Consider the following 20022-nt stretch of genomic DNA (forward strand, 5'->3'; position numbering starts at 1 on the left):
GCAGATTAATCAAACTATAATGTTTTAAATTATTTTTATATGTTAAAATTTTTTATTATATTTTATTTTTTCAAAGGTGTATGTTAAGCGTAAAACAAAAAAATTAAAAAAAATGCAAAGCTTGCTTTCAATGTATTTATTTAAATAATTATATATAATACAAAATGAACAAACTTTTTAAATGTAAAAATAAAAAATTATTTATTTTATAAAAATAAAATAAAAATAATAATAAACAAATGCATGTGAGGAAAATATAAGAAGAGTAGGAAATTTTCAGGGGAGCTCTTAAAAATAGACACAACTAAAACAAAATAAGAAATGAGTATATACATATGGAATATTCCATTATGTATTCATCTCAAGAATTAGGCCCATATATGCATGTATGTATATTATACCCATAATATCAATATAAAATTTGTAGAGAATTAAAAAAATATATTCACTACATTGCATGCCAATATAAATAGCTTATCCCTACGATTTGCGATTATAATATTTTTCTAAAAGTTGAATATCAAAATCTTCGTCGTTTCCATACGTCTCTTCCTTTTCATCCTCTTCTTTTTCATCGCCATCGTCTCCACCCCAATCGTCATCCCAATCACTCATACTTTGAACATTATGCGTATCATTTTTCAGTAACATATAAATATCATTTTCATCTTGTTTTATTTTGCCATCTATATAGTTCGATTGAGCATCTACATAGATACTACTATTTTCATTATGGTTGTCAATTATTGTCATATCCTTTCCCAATAGTGATAAAGATGGTGTATTTTCTTCTTCGTTTTCTTTTTCATTATAAATTTGTGATTCCTCAATCATCATATGCTCATATGGGGTTTCATTATCCAAGGACATTGTATCTATCATATTTACTAAACTATCTTCATATTCCTTTTTTAACATAAGTTTTAGATCTTCTTTAGTTAATTTTAAAACTTCATTTGGCGGTAATAAATTTAATTTTTCTTTTAATTTTCTTTTTCTTTCTCTATTTAATTTTATTGAGACTTCCCAAGTTAATCTGCATATATTCATCCATAAACTTTTTGAAGGTTCACAAAAAATCATTTCAAGTTCTAAATATGAATTTATCATTCTTTCATTTATTTTAATAATAGCTGGATGCATATAACACCTTTTCATTTCTTCGATTACTAAATATGCCTAAAAAGGATAAAATATACATGGTTCAATATGGCTAGATAAATAGTACTATTCAAACTGGACAAGATATATCCACAAATTAGCATATATATATGTATATATAATACACATGCAAATGTGTTGACATTCATTTGAAGAATCACACCATATTCAACATGAAAGGAAATAAAATGTGGTAATTGCATAATTTGACAACTAGATTATTTTCATAGTAATACTTTTTTTTCTTACATTTTCAACTTTTTTCCTATGGTTTAATACATAAGAATGAACAATAATGGAATAAATAACTTCATCATACATATGTCCTTCATTTAAAAATTGCTGTATAATATTTTCAAACAAAGTAAAATTATATTGAGTTAGTGCATTCCATAATTTAAAATAATATACTCTTTTTATTGCATTCTTATCATTCCCTTTTTTTAATTTATTATTTAAATGAATCCCTTCTTTCCCATATTGGTTAAATACGTAATCCTTTTTTACAACTTCACCATTGGAACTTACTTGGGGGGCACTATATACATGCTTTGTATAATAGATCGAAGGATATACCTTTAAATATCGTTTTATCATTATTCCACACATATATATATATACTTCAAATGGGACTATTTTTTTTCTCGTTTTTTTTTTTGGTACCCCGTGTTTTATCTTTCTCTTTTTTTCAATTTGGCAATTAACCAAATAACTTGCATTTTTACGAGCTATACATTTATTCAAAAATCAAAATGATTGGAAAAATTGGCTAAGAGGTATAATATTTTTACAATAATTACATAATAATTTCTTAATATTTAGAACACATTATACTGAAAAATATAAATCAATATTTTTCATAAAGCTTATCTAGCTGGGGTAAAAATATCTCCAATCAGTTATACAAAATTAATTATAATTCTTTTAAAAGTATATAAATATATATTAGCATGCATGTACATTTATTTATGCAATACTTATATAAAAAAGAACAACACCATACTTTGGGGGAGCGGAAATATATCCCTAATATAGGAAATTCCTTTAAAAATATAATATTTTTTTTAATAAAAAATTTGGAAAATATAAATTAAGGAATATATTAAATTAAAAAATATATATATTATTAAATATTTATTAAAAAACTCCAAAAATATAGAGACAATATATAATACTATTTTACATGCACAGTCAGGAAAAACAATATTTTTATTCTTATATTTGTTTTTTAATCAAATTTGAAAGTTGTGTTATTATTTAATATGTGAACAATATATATGAGCCCAATTAGTGTATGCATCAAATATTTACAACATTAAATAAAGTATAAAATAAAAGGAAAAAATTGGCAGATTAAATATTCATTTTTTTTTAATTTCATATTAACAAAAATGTGGAAACATATTTAATAGTAGCAAGGTTGTTTTCTCTTTCAAAAAAAAATATATATAAAGAAAAATATGTACATAAAAATATATATATATAAAGAAAAAAAATAATAAAAAGACTTTTATAATATATATTTTTTTTTCGTTGTAAATCATGAATGATGTTTCAAAAAGCGAAAATGGGGAAAATTCCACGGACATATCTCCAATTGAAAAAGATGAACAAATAAAAAAAATAAGCAATGAAGTTGAAGATAATAATATAAAGAAAGATGAAATTGAAGAAAGTAGTTTATTTGCAAACGTAACTTTATGTTTAATGGGAATATCATCTGTGCTTTTATATAATTGTGTCTTAAATACAACACCCCATATACATGCATTATTAAATAAAGATATAGTAGTTTCTTTTACATTTTTTATATATTTTTTAGTTTTAGTTTTAGTTTCATTATTTATTTCTTTATTTGTAGAAGTTAAAACTCATATATATGATGCATGTTTTATTTTGTCATTTATTTTACAATTATTATATCCATTCGTTGTTAAATATTTTTATAAAAATATGTTTATATTTTATCTCCTTATAGTGGTAATTGGTGCAACATGCTCTATGATGAAAACTATGATTTTTTCTTTTGCTACTATTGCTGTTAATAGTTCGAAAGTTGTGTGTTTATCTTATGGAATAACGGGGATATATTCTTTCACTGTTACAACAATTTTTTTTTATTTTATAATACGAATAGATAAAGATATACATAAATTATTTACCTCAGTATTTATTACATCATCTATTAATTGTACCTTAATACTTGTTTCTTTTATTTGCTACACTATGTTAAAAAAATCAGAATCATTCAAAAAAAAAATTCAAATTTATCACGACCAAAAAAAAATTAAAATATCCCAACAAATGATCACACAATCACGTACTAACCAAAATAATACATCATCTCCAAACGATCACGCAAATTCTTATTCTATCAATGTAAATGCTGAAACAAATGGAAATGCAACTTCAACCGAAATGAAGAACATGAACTCAAAAGAAAATAACAATAACGACACAACAGATATACAAGAAAATAATAAAAACAAAAGTATACGACACAGATTAATCTATTTAATAAATACAAAAAAAAAAGAATATATGGAACAAGGAAGTACTCAACTATTTTTATTTAAAAAAGCATCTATATTTTTATTTTGCACTTTTTATAATATATTTTTAAAAATTTTAGTTTTCCCAGTTGTTTGTCCAGAAATGTGGACTACCCAGGTTGATGAAAGATATATATTAATAGGAATGGTACAAATAGCAGATTGTATAAGTAGAATATTTCCTACATGTGCACGATATTATCCAAAACTTAGAATATTTTTATTACCACAAAAAAAAGTATTAATATATTCCTTAGCAAGAACAATTTTATCAATACTATGCCTAATAGTACCCTTAAACAAAATAGCCTTTTTTGATAATTTTATTTTTAAATGTGCCCTTATCTTTTCAAATATATATTTAAATGGATGGTTTGTTGTTTTATCATTTATTAACATTTCAGATGTGTTGAAGCCATTTAATTCAATGCGAAATATTGCAACAGTTAGTGCATTAGGATCTTCCTTTTTAAGGATTGGCCTTTTGACTGGTTATGTTTTTTCTACAAAATATAGACGTTATGTTAAGAGTTTATAAGGAAAAAAACAACCCAAAGAATAAATAAAAAAATCCAAAAACATATTTGCATACTTTTCACTATTCATATTGTTTAGTGTTATATATATATATATATGTATGTTTTGTTTACCCACTTATTTTTACCGAACCCTTTCATTCTATCACTGATGTATACATATACATTATTGTCTACATTCGTAGATGTAATAAATGCAAGTGGCATTTATTTTTTAAGCATATTAATGCATTTCTCATAATATTTATATAATATCCAAATTTGACAATCATTAATATAATAATGATGATTTTGTATTACCATTTTTTTATTAGTTTTTAAATTAACTTCTTTTCATTTTAAACTTTATAAAAATTTTGTATATATATTATACCAATTTTAAAACTAGCCATTTTTAAAAATCGAAAAAAAAAATAATGAAATTACCCTTCAATCATGAATATCCCTATTTTACTACCACACATATGCATTATATTATGCATAATCATGAAAGTAGGGTCACAAATTATTTTATGTAAACAAATGCAATTTAATTTGAAATACAAAATATCTCTACTTTGTGCACAACGGTCAAAAATTGCTCTATAAAAAATATATTTTTTTAATATTTCGTTTTATCTGATATGTATTGTTAATTTATGGTGATCTATTTTTTTTTTTGTAATATGGCAAAAAAGAGAAGATAAAAAAATAGAAATAGTTTTTCTTTGTAAATAATATACCCCAAAATCTGTTGATATATATTATGCTTTTTATAAATTTATCAAAATGTTCTCAAAAAAGGATAAACAATTTTTTACAATTTTCCAAAGGGAATCAGTTTAACCAACTTATAAAAAATAAAAACTTCTCAAATTTAAAAATTTCTCAAAAATATAATTTTATAAATAATATATTAGTCACTAAAAAATTAACCTTCACTACGATCCAAAATACAAATGAAGAAATATGTATATCAAAAAAAAAAAAAAAAAAAATCACTACCAAAATAAAGGATACCAAAGAAGATAGTGATGATGATGTGTATGCCAACAATGAGTGTAATTATATTGACAAGGATAACAAAATATTTATACATGTCAAAAAAAAAAACAAAAATCAAGAACAACAAGTAGAGATAAACCAAAGAAATATTACAGAAGACCTACATATAAATAATGCAGCAAAAAAGGAATCATATAAAATAACTGACACCAATTATTTTACCAATCCAATATTGAATAGTGATCAAAATATTGAAACAAATAACTTTTTGAAATTCTCAAATTTAAATATTATTAATTCATGTCCTCAAAAAAATGACAACACACAAGTTTCAAAATGTGTAGAAGACCCAGATAGCCAAACTAGTCATTACAATGTTGGTGATATGAAAAAATATGAAAATCTTTCTGACGATAAACAAAATGAAAATATTTATATCAAAAACGATTCAGCAAATGATCCAACAAAAAAAAACATAAATGATGAAATATTAAAAAGTGAAGCATTAATGCAAATTTTAACTCACACAGATGATCATATTATGATTCGAAATGAAAAAAGATTTTGCGATTTTTTATGGATTACAGCAAAATCAGGAAAAGGTGGTAATCCAAATTATAAAAAACAAAGAAGCAAAAAATTAAAAGGTGAAGGATATGGTGGACATGGAGGTAATGTTATATTAAAAAGTAAAAAAAGTATTTACGATTTAATAAAAATCGAACAAAAAATAAAAGCAAATGATGGAGAAGATTTTAAAGAAAATAGTCGAGGAAAAGACGGGAAAGATAAAATTATTTTTGTTCCTGTAGGTACTATAGTAAGAAAAAGAATTTATTGTCAAAAAAAAAATCAAAATAATAGAAAAATATATAAAAGTGTTTTTTGGTATCAATTTTTAAATGAAAATGAAGAATTATTAGTAGCTAGAGGAGGAAAAGGAGGTATCTCTTATTCACTTTTTAAAAAACATGATTTTAGATTACCTGAACTTAGTGAAAAAATATTATTAGAATTAGAATTACGACTATTAAATGATGTAGCTTTTATTGGAATTGAAAATAGTGGAAAAACATCTCTTTGTAGTAGCTTGAGTAAATATTATGGAAATATAAATAGTGATATATATACAACTACTATACCACATGTTTCCAATATTAATTATATTGATGGAGTTGAAATTACATTATTAGATACTCCATATTTGTTTTATAATGCCCATAAAGATAAAGCAAGAGGGAAACGCATTCTCAGACATCTCTATAGAAGCAAACTAATTATATATGTTATAGATGTTTCAAATGATAATCTAAAAAATGTTGATGACCAAAATATTGAGGACTATTATTTGAAGAGCCTAAAAAATGAAAGCAACCAAAATAACCATAGCAAAATAGATCCACCTTCCATAGAAGATGAAAATTTAAAAGAATATTACAACGATACAATAAAACAAATAAAAATGCTTCGAAATGAATTATTTTTATTTAATCCTGATTATTTAAAAAAAAAAGAATTAGTAGTAGCAACAAAATGTGATATGCTACATAAAAATACTTTACTTAATTTGGATTCGTTGTATATCCGTTTAAAACATATTTTTCCAGATATTGAAGTAATTGGAACATCAGCAAAATTTGGATTAGGTATTAAACTCTTAAGTAGAAAAATAAGAGAATTAATATATCCACAATATGTTTTACAAAATAATAAATTATATTCTAAAAATATTGAAGATTATCTTATTCCAACATCTGATCATATTAAAGAAGGTAGAAAAAAATTACAAAATTATGATCTACCTGAAAATATTAAACATATATATGATCATAATTATTTGGAAAGTTTTGATTATTTTTTAAAAAAAAATAAAAATAATTCTCAATCTGATCATCTTATTATTACACAATCGAATCAAAACAAAGATGTATCGTCATAAGTCAATTGTTACTTGTCTTGAAAGAACGAGCAGCCATCCTAGATCCAGATTTTTTTTTGAAAGCAAGAAAATAAAATTGTATATAACCACGGCATAACGCTAGAAGTGTATATTCCAAATTACATCACTTTATAAAAAAACAAAAATAATACTAAAATTTTCACAAATGCCCTTAATTTATTGACTCATGAGATGAAGTTAAAAAAGTAAAATGGTATGGGATACTATTAAGTTAGCATGCTAAATATACAAAAGTTGGATTATTTAGCGAATTTAATAGGATAAAAAAATAGGCATATATACGATAAAATAAAATAGCAAACTACCCAACGTGAATAAATCAAACGGTAGGTAGTACACCAGAAAATGCCATAAACAAGAAAAGACAACGGAAAAAATGAAATAAAATAATATCATTAAATTATATATAAAAATTATTAATAGGTAAATTACAATTGTACAATTTCCATAACTTTTCAGTAATCTTCTTATTACTAGGGGAATGATTCGAGCATTGTTTTATGGTATTATTTAATGTCGATGAAATTATATTTTCCGTTTCAAATAATTCGACATTCTTTGGATTCTCTTTTTCCATAAATTTTGTTCTACAATGTCTTAAAGGTGGTACAGCTATTGTTCCAATCATATCCTATAAAAAATGTCCATATAAATTTTATGGGTATAATATAGAGACTATATGCAAATATCGAGTTATTTAAAAAAAATATATAGCTTACCTTATTATTCAGCAAGGGATTTAAAAATGGATAAAATTCTTGAGAATAGTAAGAATTTTTTAGACCAAACAAAACTGTCAAACAACTTCTTAAATTATTTTTTATTAAAAATGATGGTATTAATTGAAAGCTATTATTTTTTTTATTATAAATTACATTTTCTCGAAATATCGAACAATGTAAAGAAAGAGGTGTAAATACAGAAATTAGCAAATCATTGTAGTTATTATTCAATCTTATGTGAGGAAATGAATTTGTTTGATATTTAAAAATTTTATAATTTAAACAATAATTATGTTTCATACTTTTGGAATAATTTGAATTGTATTTTTTGTGTATATCATAATCTGCGAGGTTATCAAGACGTGATGAACTAAAATTTTCGAATTTTTCAGAAAGTTCGTAATTTTCATGTCCATACACATTTTGTTCTCCCTGATTGGCATTATAAGTGCCATTTAACATACTCACAGTTTTTTTTATTTTTTTTTCAAGCAGAGAAAAACTATTTTCGCTGTAAAAATATTTGACAACAACAAAATATTCAAACATTAAATTATCATTACATATATGATTAATATTATTCACATTTAATATTACATTATTTCTAAATAAAACTCTATTTTTATAAATAGTATTTTCCGTTCCATCATCAACCAAATTGTCTTTTTCATTCATTTCTTTTAAATTTGTGTTACTATTTTCACTTTCAAAAACATTCGAATCATTTTTTTTTATACATTCTCTATCATATCCATAATCTAAAAAAAATTGATAATTCTTTATAAATGATTGTATAATTTTATCCATTAAATTCGAATTAAAATTTTGAAAATTCTCGTCAACATATTTTATATATGTAAACATATCCATATCAAAAGTAAATAACTTTTCTGAATGAATAGTAACTTTACCACTTGATCTTATAATATTTAATGACATAATATTATGCAACTTAAATAAATTTAAAAATATGATTGTCTCATCAATATATTCATCATTATTTAAAAAGACAAAATAATTTTCAAGCATACTTTCAAATGTTAATTCGCTACTACCTTTATTTAAATATTCATAAAAAAAGTAGTAATTATAATATATATTAAAATATTCAAAATTGACATTTTCAATATCAAAACATTTCCAACATAATTGTAATATTATATACTTTTCTAATCCTATTTTATTTGTACTTAAAAAATTAAAATCTTCTATATTATCATATATTAATTTCATAATATTTAAAAATGTTATTCCATGTCTTTTTTTTAATCCTTTATATAAATCCGATCGATATTTATCAAAAACTTCTCCATTATTATTGTTGTTACTAATTTTATTAGGATTCTCAAAATATTGATATTCATATAAATTATCATTAATACTTATTAATTCCATCATCTTAATTAAAAATTCATAAATTATTTCACTTTTTATATATCGAAAACCTTTATTTTTAATATATATCATATTATTTTTGCTATATTTTTGCATATGCATTAAATAGCTACATATTTCTTCATTAGAAAATTGGAGGTTCTCAAAAATACCTTTTTTACTTATATAAATTACCCCATCATCAATTTCATTTGTTTCTTTCTCAGAATAGGTTAAACTCTCTTTAACCAACTTACATCCTTCACTTTGTCTATATAATGCTTCACTATGTACAAGCAAATAATATGAATAAAATAATTCTATATTATTAAAAATTGTTGCCTTTTCATTTAAAATTATTTTCTCTTTACATAAACCCATAATAGACAATGTTTTTATTAAATCGTCATTATATGATGATGAATTAATTTTTTTTAAATTACATGCTCCATTTTCCATTTCTTGGGAATATATTTTATTTTCTATATCATTACTCATATAATATTTTGAAAAAAATGATTTAAGACATATTGCTAATGTTCCATCTACATCATTCATTAATATGTTATAAGTTTTATTTGTAGTACATAATACAACATCATCCAATCGTCCTAAATTTGTGCATAATTTATATATAATATGATTTATATCTTTATTTTCTGAAAAAATTAAATTTATTTTATATTTTTTTAGTTTTTCTAAATTTAAATTATTATTATGACTATTTAATTCAAAAAAATTATTTTTATCTTCATTTTTAAACATGTTGGAATTAGACATATGAGTAGAATTGTTGTCATTTCCTGATGTTCCTTTATCATTTGATGTAATATTATAATTATGATTTGTTATAAACTCATTGTATTCTTTTATATATTTATTAAACATTTTAAAATAAATATCACCTGAATTGTTAATAATCTTTTTTAATTCATCATTAATACAAATTAATAGCCATTGGTCATTTATACTTTTCAATGTTTTTGATAAATATATTTGCCATATTTCATCTTCTTCAATTTCTTCCTTTTCATTTTCCTCATTAAAATCTTCTCTTTTTTTTCCACTTTTTGTTATACTTAAAACATTTTTTACAGTAGTATTAATTATAGGGCTATTAGCAAATGTTAATGATTTGTCTGCAATATCACAAACCTCATAAATATAATTACAAACATTATAAATACTATTATTACTTTTCTTACTTAATATATCTAATTCATTATTATATTTTTTATAAAAATTTGGATAAGTAGTATATTTTAATATGCATAAATTTTCATTTTTAGGCATTTCATTAATTATCCCATCAATTATATGTGCTGAAACAAATAACTTAGGTACTTTTTTTAATGTATTTATATCCTTAATTAAATTTTTTTGAACTTTTATCTCATCTTCAAAACTATAATGCCATTCCATATAAGCCCATAAATAGTCTATCTCATATACATACTTTTCTCTTTCTATTGTACTTTTTTTTTTAGTTTCTTTTTGAATAAATTGTTTTTTTTGCAAATTAAACCCGTTTTCTTCTTCTTTCGCCAATTTATCACTGCTTATAATATTTTTTTCTTCTGCTAAAAAATCAGAAAAATCTGCTTGAATATCCAATAAAGTCAAAGAGTAGTCATTTCTCTTATCATAGGGCTTTTTCAAGGGAACAATTTCACATCCATTTTCGAAATACTATATAAAAGGACGGAGAAAAAGAAATGTTTATATGCACACATATATTTTACACCTTAACCATACATAATATGTTAAACTAAATCCTTACAAAACATACAATAGGACAATTTTCATATATCAAAAATTAATAAAAAAATATAAACTATTCAACATTTCATAATATACACATATAAATTAAATATATTTAAAATGAAAGATCATTACCCATTTATATGACTTAGCTTCAAACATGTTTTTTTTTTCTTCGTATTCTCAAAGGTCCTTATATTATATATAATTACTCCTTCTAATTAACTATGACTTGACTATAATCATAATTAAGAAAATATTTCATATGCAATTTCAATTCAAATACTGAATTATTTATGCATTCTCATTGATAAAATATAATTTCCCCTTTTTTTCTACTCCTTTATATATATTGTAGCTTAAAATAAAACATAAAATGCATATTTACGCTCTTTTGATATATCTATACACCTTTTTATATGCATAAAAATTATTCTTATGCTTTGTATCCTTATTATATTAAATCGTAAAAAAAAAAAAACGAAAAAAACATTAAAGATATAAAAACTTTAATTCATTATATATTAAAATTTGCTATAATATTTTAATATTTTTTTATCCTATATCGATATCAAATTTAATTATGGCATCTGCACATGCTTAAATCGCACATCAAGAGTATCTTTTTTTCCTATACTTAAAAAAGTTCCATTACTATCTTACGACAATTGTTTTAATGTTTACAAAATATATAATTTGAAATTATCTTATAATATGTAAATATTATTATGAAATTCTTTCTCAAAATCCGTGTATATTTGTAATACACATTTTATATATAGAAAAAAATACATAGAGATAAAATTTATCATTATCATTAGAAAACTAACTTCTGAACCCGATAAAGTAAAATAGTGATGATCCACATATATTTTCATGATTTTTATATTTATTAAAATTCACATAAAAAAATTTTTAAAGTACAAAAAATATAAATCACATTCTTCATAATGTTCATCTAGGACATTTTAAGAGATACATAAAAAAGAATTTAAATAGAAAGTTAATTATCCAAATAATTCAAATAAATAATATTCAAAAGCATTTAAATATGCATTTAATTATATTATTTATATAATCCTTTTCATTAAATGCATTAATGCTTTCATTATATTATAACATATTTGCTAAATAAATATATTGCAAAAAAACAAAAAAGTATACACGCATCTACACATATATCGTTGAAAAAAAAACTTTAATTCTATATACATAGTACGTTGTAAATTGAACAGGAAACCTAAAACAATCATAAATTTTCTTTATTATTTTGCTCATTTTTTCAATTATCATATATTCGTCACAAAGCTTTAGGATAAATTTTCATTGTCACAAAATTCAATCATAGGATCTACAGCATTCTCATGAATCGATGGCTTGAATTTACCCCTAGGTCTTTCTTTTAAATTCCAATAATCATATACATCATCATGTTTGCATAGATATAAAATTTTTTGATCTATCGATTTATTACTGACTACACACATTACGACATCCCCCACTTTTACGTTATTAAATTGTGCAACCGATGACGGTGTACAAGCTATTCCCTTTCTTGTACTATTCAATTTAAAAACACAATTTAAGATAGATTTACTTACTAGCATCGCTTCTATTATATTCCCTCTTTTTGCTAAATCCACGGGCAATTTATAACGAGAATTAAGAAAACAATAATTTACAAAATCTTGTGATTTTTCCAATACTTCTTTCTTAGATATTAATTTGTCAAATATTTTGTAAATAGGTAGTAAGTATTTAACATTTTTTAAAGCATAAATAATGGAAATTTTACTTAATGGTCTTATTTCCCATATTTTATCATTTTTATACATTTCTTTTTTTATATTATTTAAACAATCATCTTTAACCCCTAAATAATCATGTAAAAGGTTTAAAAAACTTACTTGATATATATCATTTTCTTTTTTTTTTTCCAATAAAAGCATATGTGCTCTTAACGTATCATAAACATTTTCAAACTTTATATCTAACTGGTTATATAAAGCAGAACTATCTTCTCTACAATCATGAATCACTTTCAATGTTTTTTTATTTTCAATTATCTTTTTTACACTATTTATTACAGACTTGTTTAATAAATCGAATATATAATATTTCTCAAACACTTTATCTTTCTTTTCAATTTCTGTATATATCTGCATTAAGCATACTTTACCATACCGCCCTAAATTCGTTCCTTCGAAATCTACTGCAATAATGTCATTACAGTTTATTTCTTCAGCTGCTTCTTCCCCCTCTTTTTCATTTTCTATAACCTTAATGTCTTTATAATTGTTTGGAGAATCTTTGTTTGGTAATATGGCTTTAATATTATCATTGTAATATTTACAACTTATTTCATCATCCTTTTTTTGTGAAATACCTGTTCCATAAAACTGCCTGCCCTTTCGAACAGTATTCACATTTTTTATATTTTTCAGAAGAATGCTTTGAATTGTATTATTTAAAACGAAATTATATTTGGAGATTGTATATATGCTATTATAAGTATATTTTATTATTTTCATTCCCCTTTAACAAAACTCATACAAAAAAATAATGATAAAATAAAGTCATAATACTTTAATACATATTAATAGAAAGAACATATCACTTTTTCTACAAAGTTAGCTGTTGTTTAGATAATATATTTCTTTCGCTCCTTTTTTGCATTTTTCACATATTTTCCATTTTTTTACTATAAAAAATATTCAGATATTATTCGATTTAAATGGTTATTCTATGACACAAATCAATGCTATGGGTTACCAAAAAAAAATCTGTGAATAGGATGTATGGCTATCTAAAAATATTAATATATTGTATACAAAAAAGTTATATTAAAAAATTAATGTATTATTAATGCAAAAAAATATATTTTTTTTTATAAAAGCTAGCTGTAGCGATATAAAGTGAAAAAAATATTAACATGTAAGGTTGTTATGTTAGAATATTTTTTTTTCGCTCTCTATATCGTTTATTTTAGCTACTTGCACACAAATAGTATATTTTACCACCAAAAAAAATATTAATACAAAAAAAAGACGCAAAATTGTTTAAGAAATAGCTTATATATTTATTTTATTAAAAAATTATTATATGTATTTTTTTAATTTAATTAACCTTTATTTTATATGACATTAAGCAACACACATTATATATATTTTTTTACTATTTAAAATTTTTAATGTGCATATTTTAAAAAAGCGAATATATTCGATATGATATATAATCACCGAAGTATATTCTCTATTTATGATTGTTTTATGTTAATATTATTATTTGTTTCTCCTGTTTTCCCTTTTATTTAATTTGGATTAAACTTTTAATATGGTTGTACTCCTTCATTACCATTGATATCATAATACACTGCATATGTATAATATATAGCCATATTACCATCCTCAAACCGATTTTGATAATTATTATAAAAAAAATATATAATTTTTAAAATTTTCTTTTCATATTCGTGTTCTATGATTAATTTGAACTAATATATTTTCCATTTTAAGACATATTTTATTGCTATTTTTTTAAATGGAGGAATCAAGTTGCATTCCAGCCTATAAAAACATAAATGTCCACGACTTGTACAGGCAACAAGAAGACTATGCATTTGTTAATGATATAATAGCCAAACCATTTTTTTATGACCCGCATTTTAAGCAAGAGCCTATGGGACCTTATATTAAGGAATATTATCAGAGTTATAAATCCAATGCGACTATGAAGAATTCTGTATATTCACCCCTTATTATGTCACAACAAAAATTAAATAGGCAATGTAATCCATTTGTATCGTACCCCTATGGTGTTCCAGTGGATGTAGAATATGAAGTATGTTCCAAATGTAAATGTAAAAAAAGTAACAGAAGTAAAAAGGATGAAAATAACAAAGACCAAAACAAGCAAACCGAAAAGAAAAGTTTCGAAAATAATTCCATGCTTTCAGTTTCAAATTCATGTGATGAAAACATTACCAATACTCATACATATTTTGATAAAGATTCTTGTTTTGATACATTTGATGATATGCTTATTACAAAATTTTCAATGGGAAGCGATGGAATGATACCCCTTGAAATTAATAACCAGGAAATGTCGCTCTCAAATAACTTGGAAACAATATATTCGGGGGAATGTAAAGAAATCGAAGGTCATAAAAAAATTTTAGATATATATGACGAAAGTACTGTCAAAAAAAGTGACAGTCTATTTGAAGTTTATGATAGTGACCCCAAATTGAAGTATTATCCCGATAATAATGAAAATGCATATACACTCCCAAAGGAAGAAATCGAAAGAAATTATAGGAACGAAATTCTAAAGTCCAATGATATTAATTTCAATAGTAATGACCACAATAAATATATCCCAAATGAAAAATATTTTAGCAAAGACAACGCCGATTTAGAAAGGTATTCTTTTTTATATACACCAGAAAAAAGAAATGGAAAAAAACAAAATGATACTCAAAAAAATAGAAGTGAAAAAAGCATAGACAAACATAATGATAGTGAGAGAAGGAATCAAATTAATGACGAAAAAATAAAGAATAAAAAGAGTAAAGAATGTGAAATAATAAAAAAAAATCGGGACACTATAGATGATGATACGAATGAAAATATTAGTTCAGAGCAAATGAAGACAGCAAATGCTAAAGATACAAGTACAATGAATAATTTAAAGCAAAGGGGAAACCCCCAATACTCTACAAAACAGGTCAAAATATGCGAAGATGAAAACATTTTAAATAAATACAGTGTTATGAATAGTTTAAAAAAAAATATATTACCAAAAGAAAATTTAAAAGAAAAACGCCAAACACAAAAAAATTCACATGATATTCAAGAAAATGAAATAAACCAAAACGTGGAATATTATGGTAGAGTTTGTAGATCTAATAATCATAAACATGAACCCCCCAAAAAAGGTGTCATAACAATAAAAAAAGGTAAAGTAGGACATCATAACAATGAGGCATCTTTGGAGAATGAAAATAATAATAAAAATTTTCATAGTTCGTCAAAAAAAATGCCAATGAAACATAGAAAATCTTTCATTGAAAAAGATAGTAGTACAATAAAAAGAAAAAGTGATAAAAAAGACCTTAATCGTGGAAGATCAAAATTAGCAATATCTAGAACCAAATCACTCAAAGTAAGAAGGGGTGGTACTATAAGTTTTCCACCAAAAAATTCTAATTTATTTCAAAGAAAAAAAAGCATTTTGAATAAACAAAAATCGATGGTTGAAACACCATTTAAAAAACAAAGCACTATGTCGTTAAAAAGAAAAAAAACATTATCCAAATTAAATCCTACAAAACCACCATACAAAATTTTCTTAAACAAAAAAAAAGTTATATACACACAAAAAAGTCTTCATGGATTAGATAATAAGAAAAATAAAAATATACAACCCAATTCTAAAAAAATGCTTTCAAGGTCAAAAACAAAGGTTTATGTTGACAATGATACGAAAATTTTCAAAAAAGTTGACGTTAAAATGGTTTCAAAAAATATATTTAATCCAAACGTATCTACAGAAAGTTACAATAATAGTGGAACTGATAATAAAAAAAGAGACAGTACTGTTTCTCAAAATACATTGAATGATAAATTAGACGATAGTTTGAATATGAATGATACTATATCATTAAAAAATGGAGGAGAAAATGGGATTGTAAAAAAAAAAATAGATAATTCTAACACAACCAAGATGAGTAATATCTCCATGAGAAATAGGTTAGACACTAATTCCATTAGAAATAAAGTCAAGAATAAAAAAAAAGAGTTATTTGACAACATTATATCTTTAACTAAAAATATGAAAGACCAACCATTAAAAAAAAAATACAACGATCAAATTGATCCAAAGAATTTGCTATCCTTGGAATCTAACAATAGTTCCGATACACATTATTAAGAATTTGAATTAAATGCTATATATTATGATTTCTCGTTGAGGTATTAGATGTGGAAAAATAAGTGAAGGATATAAAACGAAATGAAAATGACCATATGAAATACCTTATATGATAACATTTTCTTTTACTTTTTACATGCTCAATATTATGTATATTTATTTTTTAGTGTGCATCATTTTTTTAATTTTCTTGTTTTGTATTTTATGCATTTTCCAATAGCAAATATATATAATAAGATTAACATTATTTTAATTTATTTTTCTTTCCCTTTCTATTTACTCGTTTTAATGTATGCATTTGCCAAATGCACGGCATTTGCAAAGTGATGTATGATACACTTGAAAAGTACTGGAGGAAAAAAATAAGTACATGCAATAAGCGCATAAAGTAAATACAATGTCCATCGTATAACGATTATGTGAGTCCACATAAGTCATGGATCTAGATCGCTATAAATGTCTATCTAAAATTTTATATACTTTATAATTTATGCATCTTCGCAACTATTGATAAGACAGAGTTAAAACAATAATAAACTTATTTAATATTAATATTAAATAGTCATAAAATATTGGATATAAAATATAAAAATTATCAATCAAAGGCTCGATAATATTAAAAAAAAATGCGTGTATGTAAATATACATATTCGTGGAGAAAGGCAAATAAATTCAATTATTAAACATTTATATTTCTTTTTCTTATTTTCCATTTGAATAATAATTATATTTTTTTTTAAACAAAATAACAAATAACATACAACAAATTAAAAAGAAAAAACGGGGCATCATGTTTACATATATATGCCAAATTACTCTATAATACGTGTATGGTCCACGTCATATAATTCTACAAAAAAAATGATAACATATAAAACTGTGATATATATATATATATTTAATAGTACAAATAGGGGAAAAATATAGGTTTTAAAAAACGATATATCCGCTTATTATTATCATTATCTTATTAATAATTATTCCTTCGCAACACACTTAGTAGTACGCGCATGTATCGATTTTTGTAAATTTTTTTTAATGAAGATTTAAAAATATATGTGTATGAAACTTGCTTGCGTACAAACTAGTATACAATTTTTGGATCTTCTTTCCATAAATAAGGAATATACTTATACACATAAAGCATGGGCATATGAAGAATATCTATATGTGTTTGAAAAGATTGTTAAGATAATCCATAGTAACTAAAGTAATCATAGCATGTGGAGCTATACGAACATAATAGGTACCATAACTGGCATAAAAAATTGAAATTCCTCCTTTTTTATATAATTTATAAGAACAATCAAGCATATTTTTATAGGGCATTTGATTAGTAACTGGATCAACTTTCATTTTTTGCATACAAGTTTTAACAAAATCAAAAGGTAAACTCATTGTAACAGCAAAAAAACCACTAATCACACTAGCCACTAAATTTGTTTTCATACCAGCTCCTAAATAATGCTCTAAATATTCTTTTGATTGATCATATGTAGATAACATACCCAAGTTTAATGACATAGCTCTAGCAATAGTTGGAACAGATCCTTTCCATAATGAAAGTACTCCCTCCTCTTTTGATATTCTATATATAGCATTAAATACACCAGTATAGTTTCTTTTTAATTCTTTTGGTAATGTGTTATCAGCTTGAAGTCTAATTAATGATAAGTCCGCTGGGTTTCCTAAAAATGCCCCTATTCCTCCAGCTGCTAATGCACAAAAACATTTTTTATAAAAGGGCAATGGCTCGCCTTCAATTTTTACTTTATCTGAAAAGGTACGAAATAAACCTAACCTTCCTGTTGTATATATTACTTGTCTAGTTAAACCAGCATCTAATCCTTTATATAATGATAACACACCTTCATCTTTTATAATATTTTTTGCTATAGTAAATGGATTCTTTATTGCATTTTTTCCTTCTGCATTTAATTGAATTCTTACTTTTACCATATCAAGGGGTTGGATACAAAAAGTTGCAAACATTCCACTCACACCCCCAATACCAAATGGCTTTATTTTACTAAGAATACTTTTTTCATTCTTTATATTGCTTATTTTTTTCACATCAGGACTAGAGCTCGATTCAAGATCATATGCCGCTATATCATTATTCATTTTTTTTTTATATATGCCACAATTAAAAAAATAGATATTCTTTTATAAATTTATATTTTTTTTTTTTTTTTTGCTTATTATACTTATTCTTACTTCTTACTAAGTTATGATGCTTTTTTTCTTCTCAGTTTTCAATAATCCCTTTGAATATTTATAATAATCATAAATTTTAGAAAAAATATGCATTTCCTATAGCCAATATTATTACAAAATAATGTAGGCAGCATATGTAAGTACACTTATATTATTTACATTAATGGATGGTACAACTAAATAAAGGGTGTTTTTTATAAAATATTCGTAAAAATGCAAATAGTTGAAAAAAATAATATGCATGCATATAAAGTAAACAAAAAATGGAAACAATAAAATTTTTTCATATTTTATTCAACTCTTAAATTAATTAAGTAAATAAAATTAAAATCGTTGTAATGTACACTATTATATATCTCTTATATTCATATGGGATGGATATACCTCAACTTGTTTCCTTTTCTCATTACCTTTTTTTAATTCCATTTCAATATAAAATACACACAAAATTAAAAATAAAATTTTGATATTTTCATGGAATTATTATTATAAACGAGTAAAAAAATCAAATAGTTAAATGTCATAAATAAATTATCGTATATAAAAATATGTGCGTACATTTGGGGCATATCCATAAAGTACATACCCAAATTTTTTTTAAAAAATGGTAAGTTCTTATATAGTATATATTCTTAAATATTTTCTCCAGTAAAAGTGTGTTTCCATTAATTTAACAAAAAAAAAAATAAAAAAAAAATAAAAAAAAAAATAAAATAAATAAATAAGTGCGCTCATAATGCAAAATTTTGTAAGCACATAATTGGGAATGCATACAATAATAAGACAAACAAATAGTTATATTGCCACTTAATTGAAGGAAAATT

General features: G+C 23.5%; 7 protein-coding genes across 7 annotated transcripts; 3 read left to right on the forward strand and 4 right to left on the reverse strand.

Annotated features, from left to right (window-relative positions):
- Window positions 1-480: 480 nt before the first annotated feature.
- Window positions 481-1758, reverse strand: PVVCY_0700600 (conserved Plasmodium protein, unknown function; the record flags this gene model as incomplete). The annotated part of the gene is made up of 2 exons (XM_008627987.2): window positions 481-1179; window positions 1411-1758. 2 exons carry the CDS (start codon window positions 1756-1758, stop codon window positions 481-483), a joined length of 1047 nt encoding a protein of 348 aa, XP_008626209.2.
- A 945-nt stretch (window positions 1759-2703) lies between these two features.
- On the forward strand, window positions 2704-4251 carry PVVCY_0700610 (nucleoside transporter 2, putative; the record flags this gene model as incomplete). Its single annotated transcript, XM_008627986.2, has 1 exon — window positions 2704-4251. One exon carries the CDS (start codon window positions 2704-2706, stop codon window positions 4249-4251), a length of 1548 nt encoding a protein of 515 aa, XP_008626208.2.
- Window positions 4252-4994: 743 nt separating this feature from the next.
- Window positions 4995-7172, forward strand: PVVCY_0700620 (GTP-binding protein, putative; the record flags this gene model as incomplete). Its single annotated transcript, XM_008627985.2, has 1 exon — window positions 4995-7172. One exon carries the CDS (start codon window positions 4995-4997, stop codon window positions 7170-7172), a length of 2178 nt encoding a protein of 725 aa, XP_008626207.2.
- Window positions 7173-7593: 421 nt separating this feature from the next.
- On the reverse strand, window positions 7594-11212 carry PVVCY_0700630 (conserved Plasmodium protein, unknown function; the record flags this gene model as incomplete). Its single annotated transcript, XM_008627984.2, has 3 exons — window positions 7594-7824; window positions 7913-10978; window positions 11186-11212. 3 exons carry the CDS (start codon window positions 11210-11212, stop codon window positions 7594-7596), a joined length of 3324 nt encoding a protein of 1107 aa, XP_008626206.2.
- Window positions 11213-12360: 1148 nt separating this feature from the next.
- Window positions 12361-13581, reverse strand: PVVCY_0700640 (exonuclease, putative; the record flags this gene model as incomplete). Its single annotated transcript, XM_008627983.2, has 1 exon — window positions 12361-13581. One exon carries the CDS (start codon window positions 13579-13581, stop codon window positions 12361-12363), a length of 1221 nt encoding a protein of 406 aa, XP_008626205.2.
- Window positions 13582-14590: 1009 nt separating this feature from the next.
- PVVCY_0700650 (conserved Plasmodium protein, unknown function) lies at window positions 14591-16981 on the forward strand (the record flags this gene model as incomplete). Its single annotated transcript, XM_008627982.2, has 1 exon — window positions 14591-16981. One exon carries the CDS (start codon window positions 14591-14593, stop codon window positions 16979-16981), a length of 2391 nt encoding a protein of 796 aa, XP_008626204.2.
- Window positions 16982-18145: 1164 nt separating this feature from the next.
- PVVCY_0700660 (dicarboxylate/tricarboxylate carrier, putative) lies at window positions 18146-19105 on the reverse strand (the record flags this gene model as incomplete). The annotated part of the gene is made up of 1 exon (XM_008627981.2): window positions 18146-19105. The coding sequence occupies one exon, from the start codon at window positions 19103-19105 to the stop codon at window positions 18146-18148; it is 960 nt and encodes a 319-aa protein (XP_008626203.2).
- Between the last annotated feature and the right edge of the window lie 917 nt (window positions 19106-20022).

The sequence above is a fragment of the Plasmodium vinckei genome (assembly GCF_900681995.1).
Source record: "Plasmodium vinckei vinckei genome assembly, chromosome: PVVCY_07".
Lineage (NCBI taxonomy): Eukaryota > Apicomplexa > Aconoidasida > Haemosporida > Plasmodiidae > Plasmodium > Plasmodium vinckei.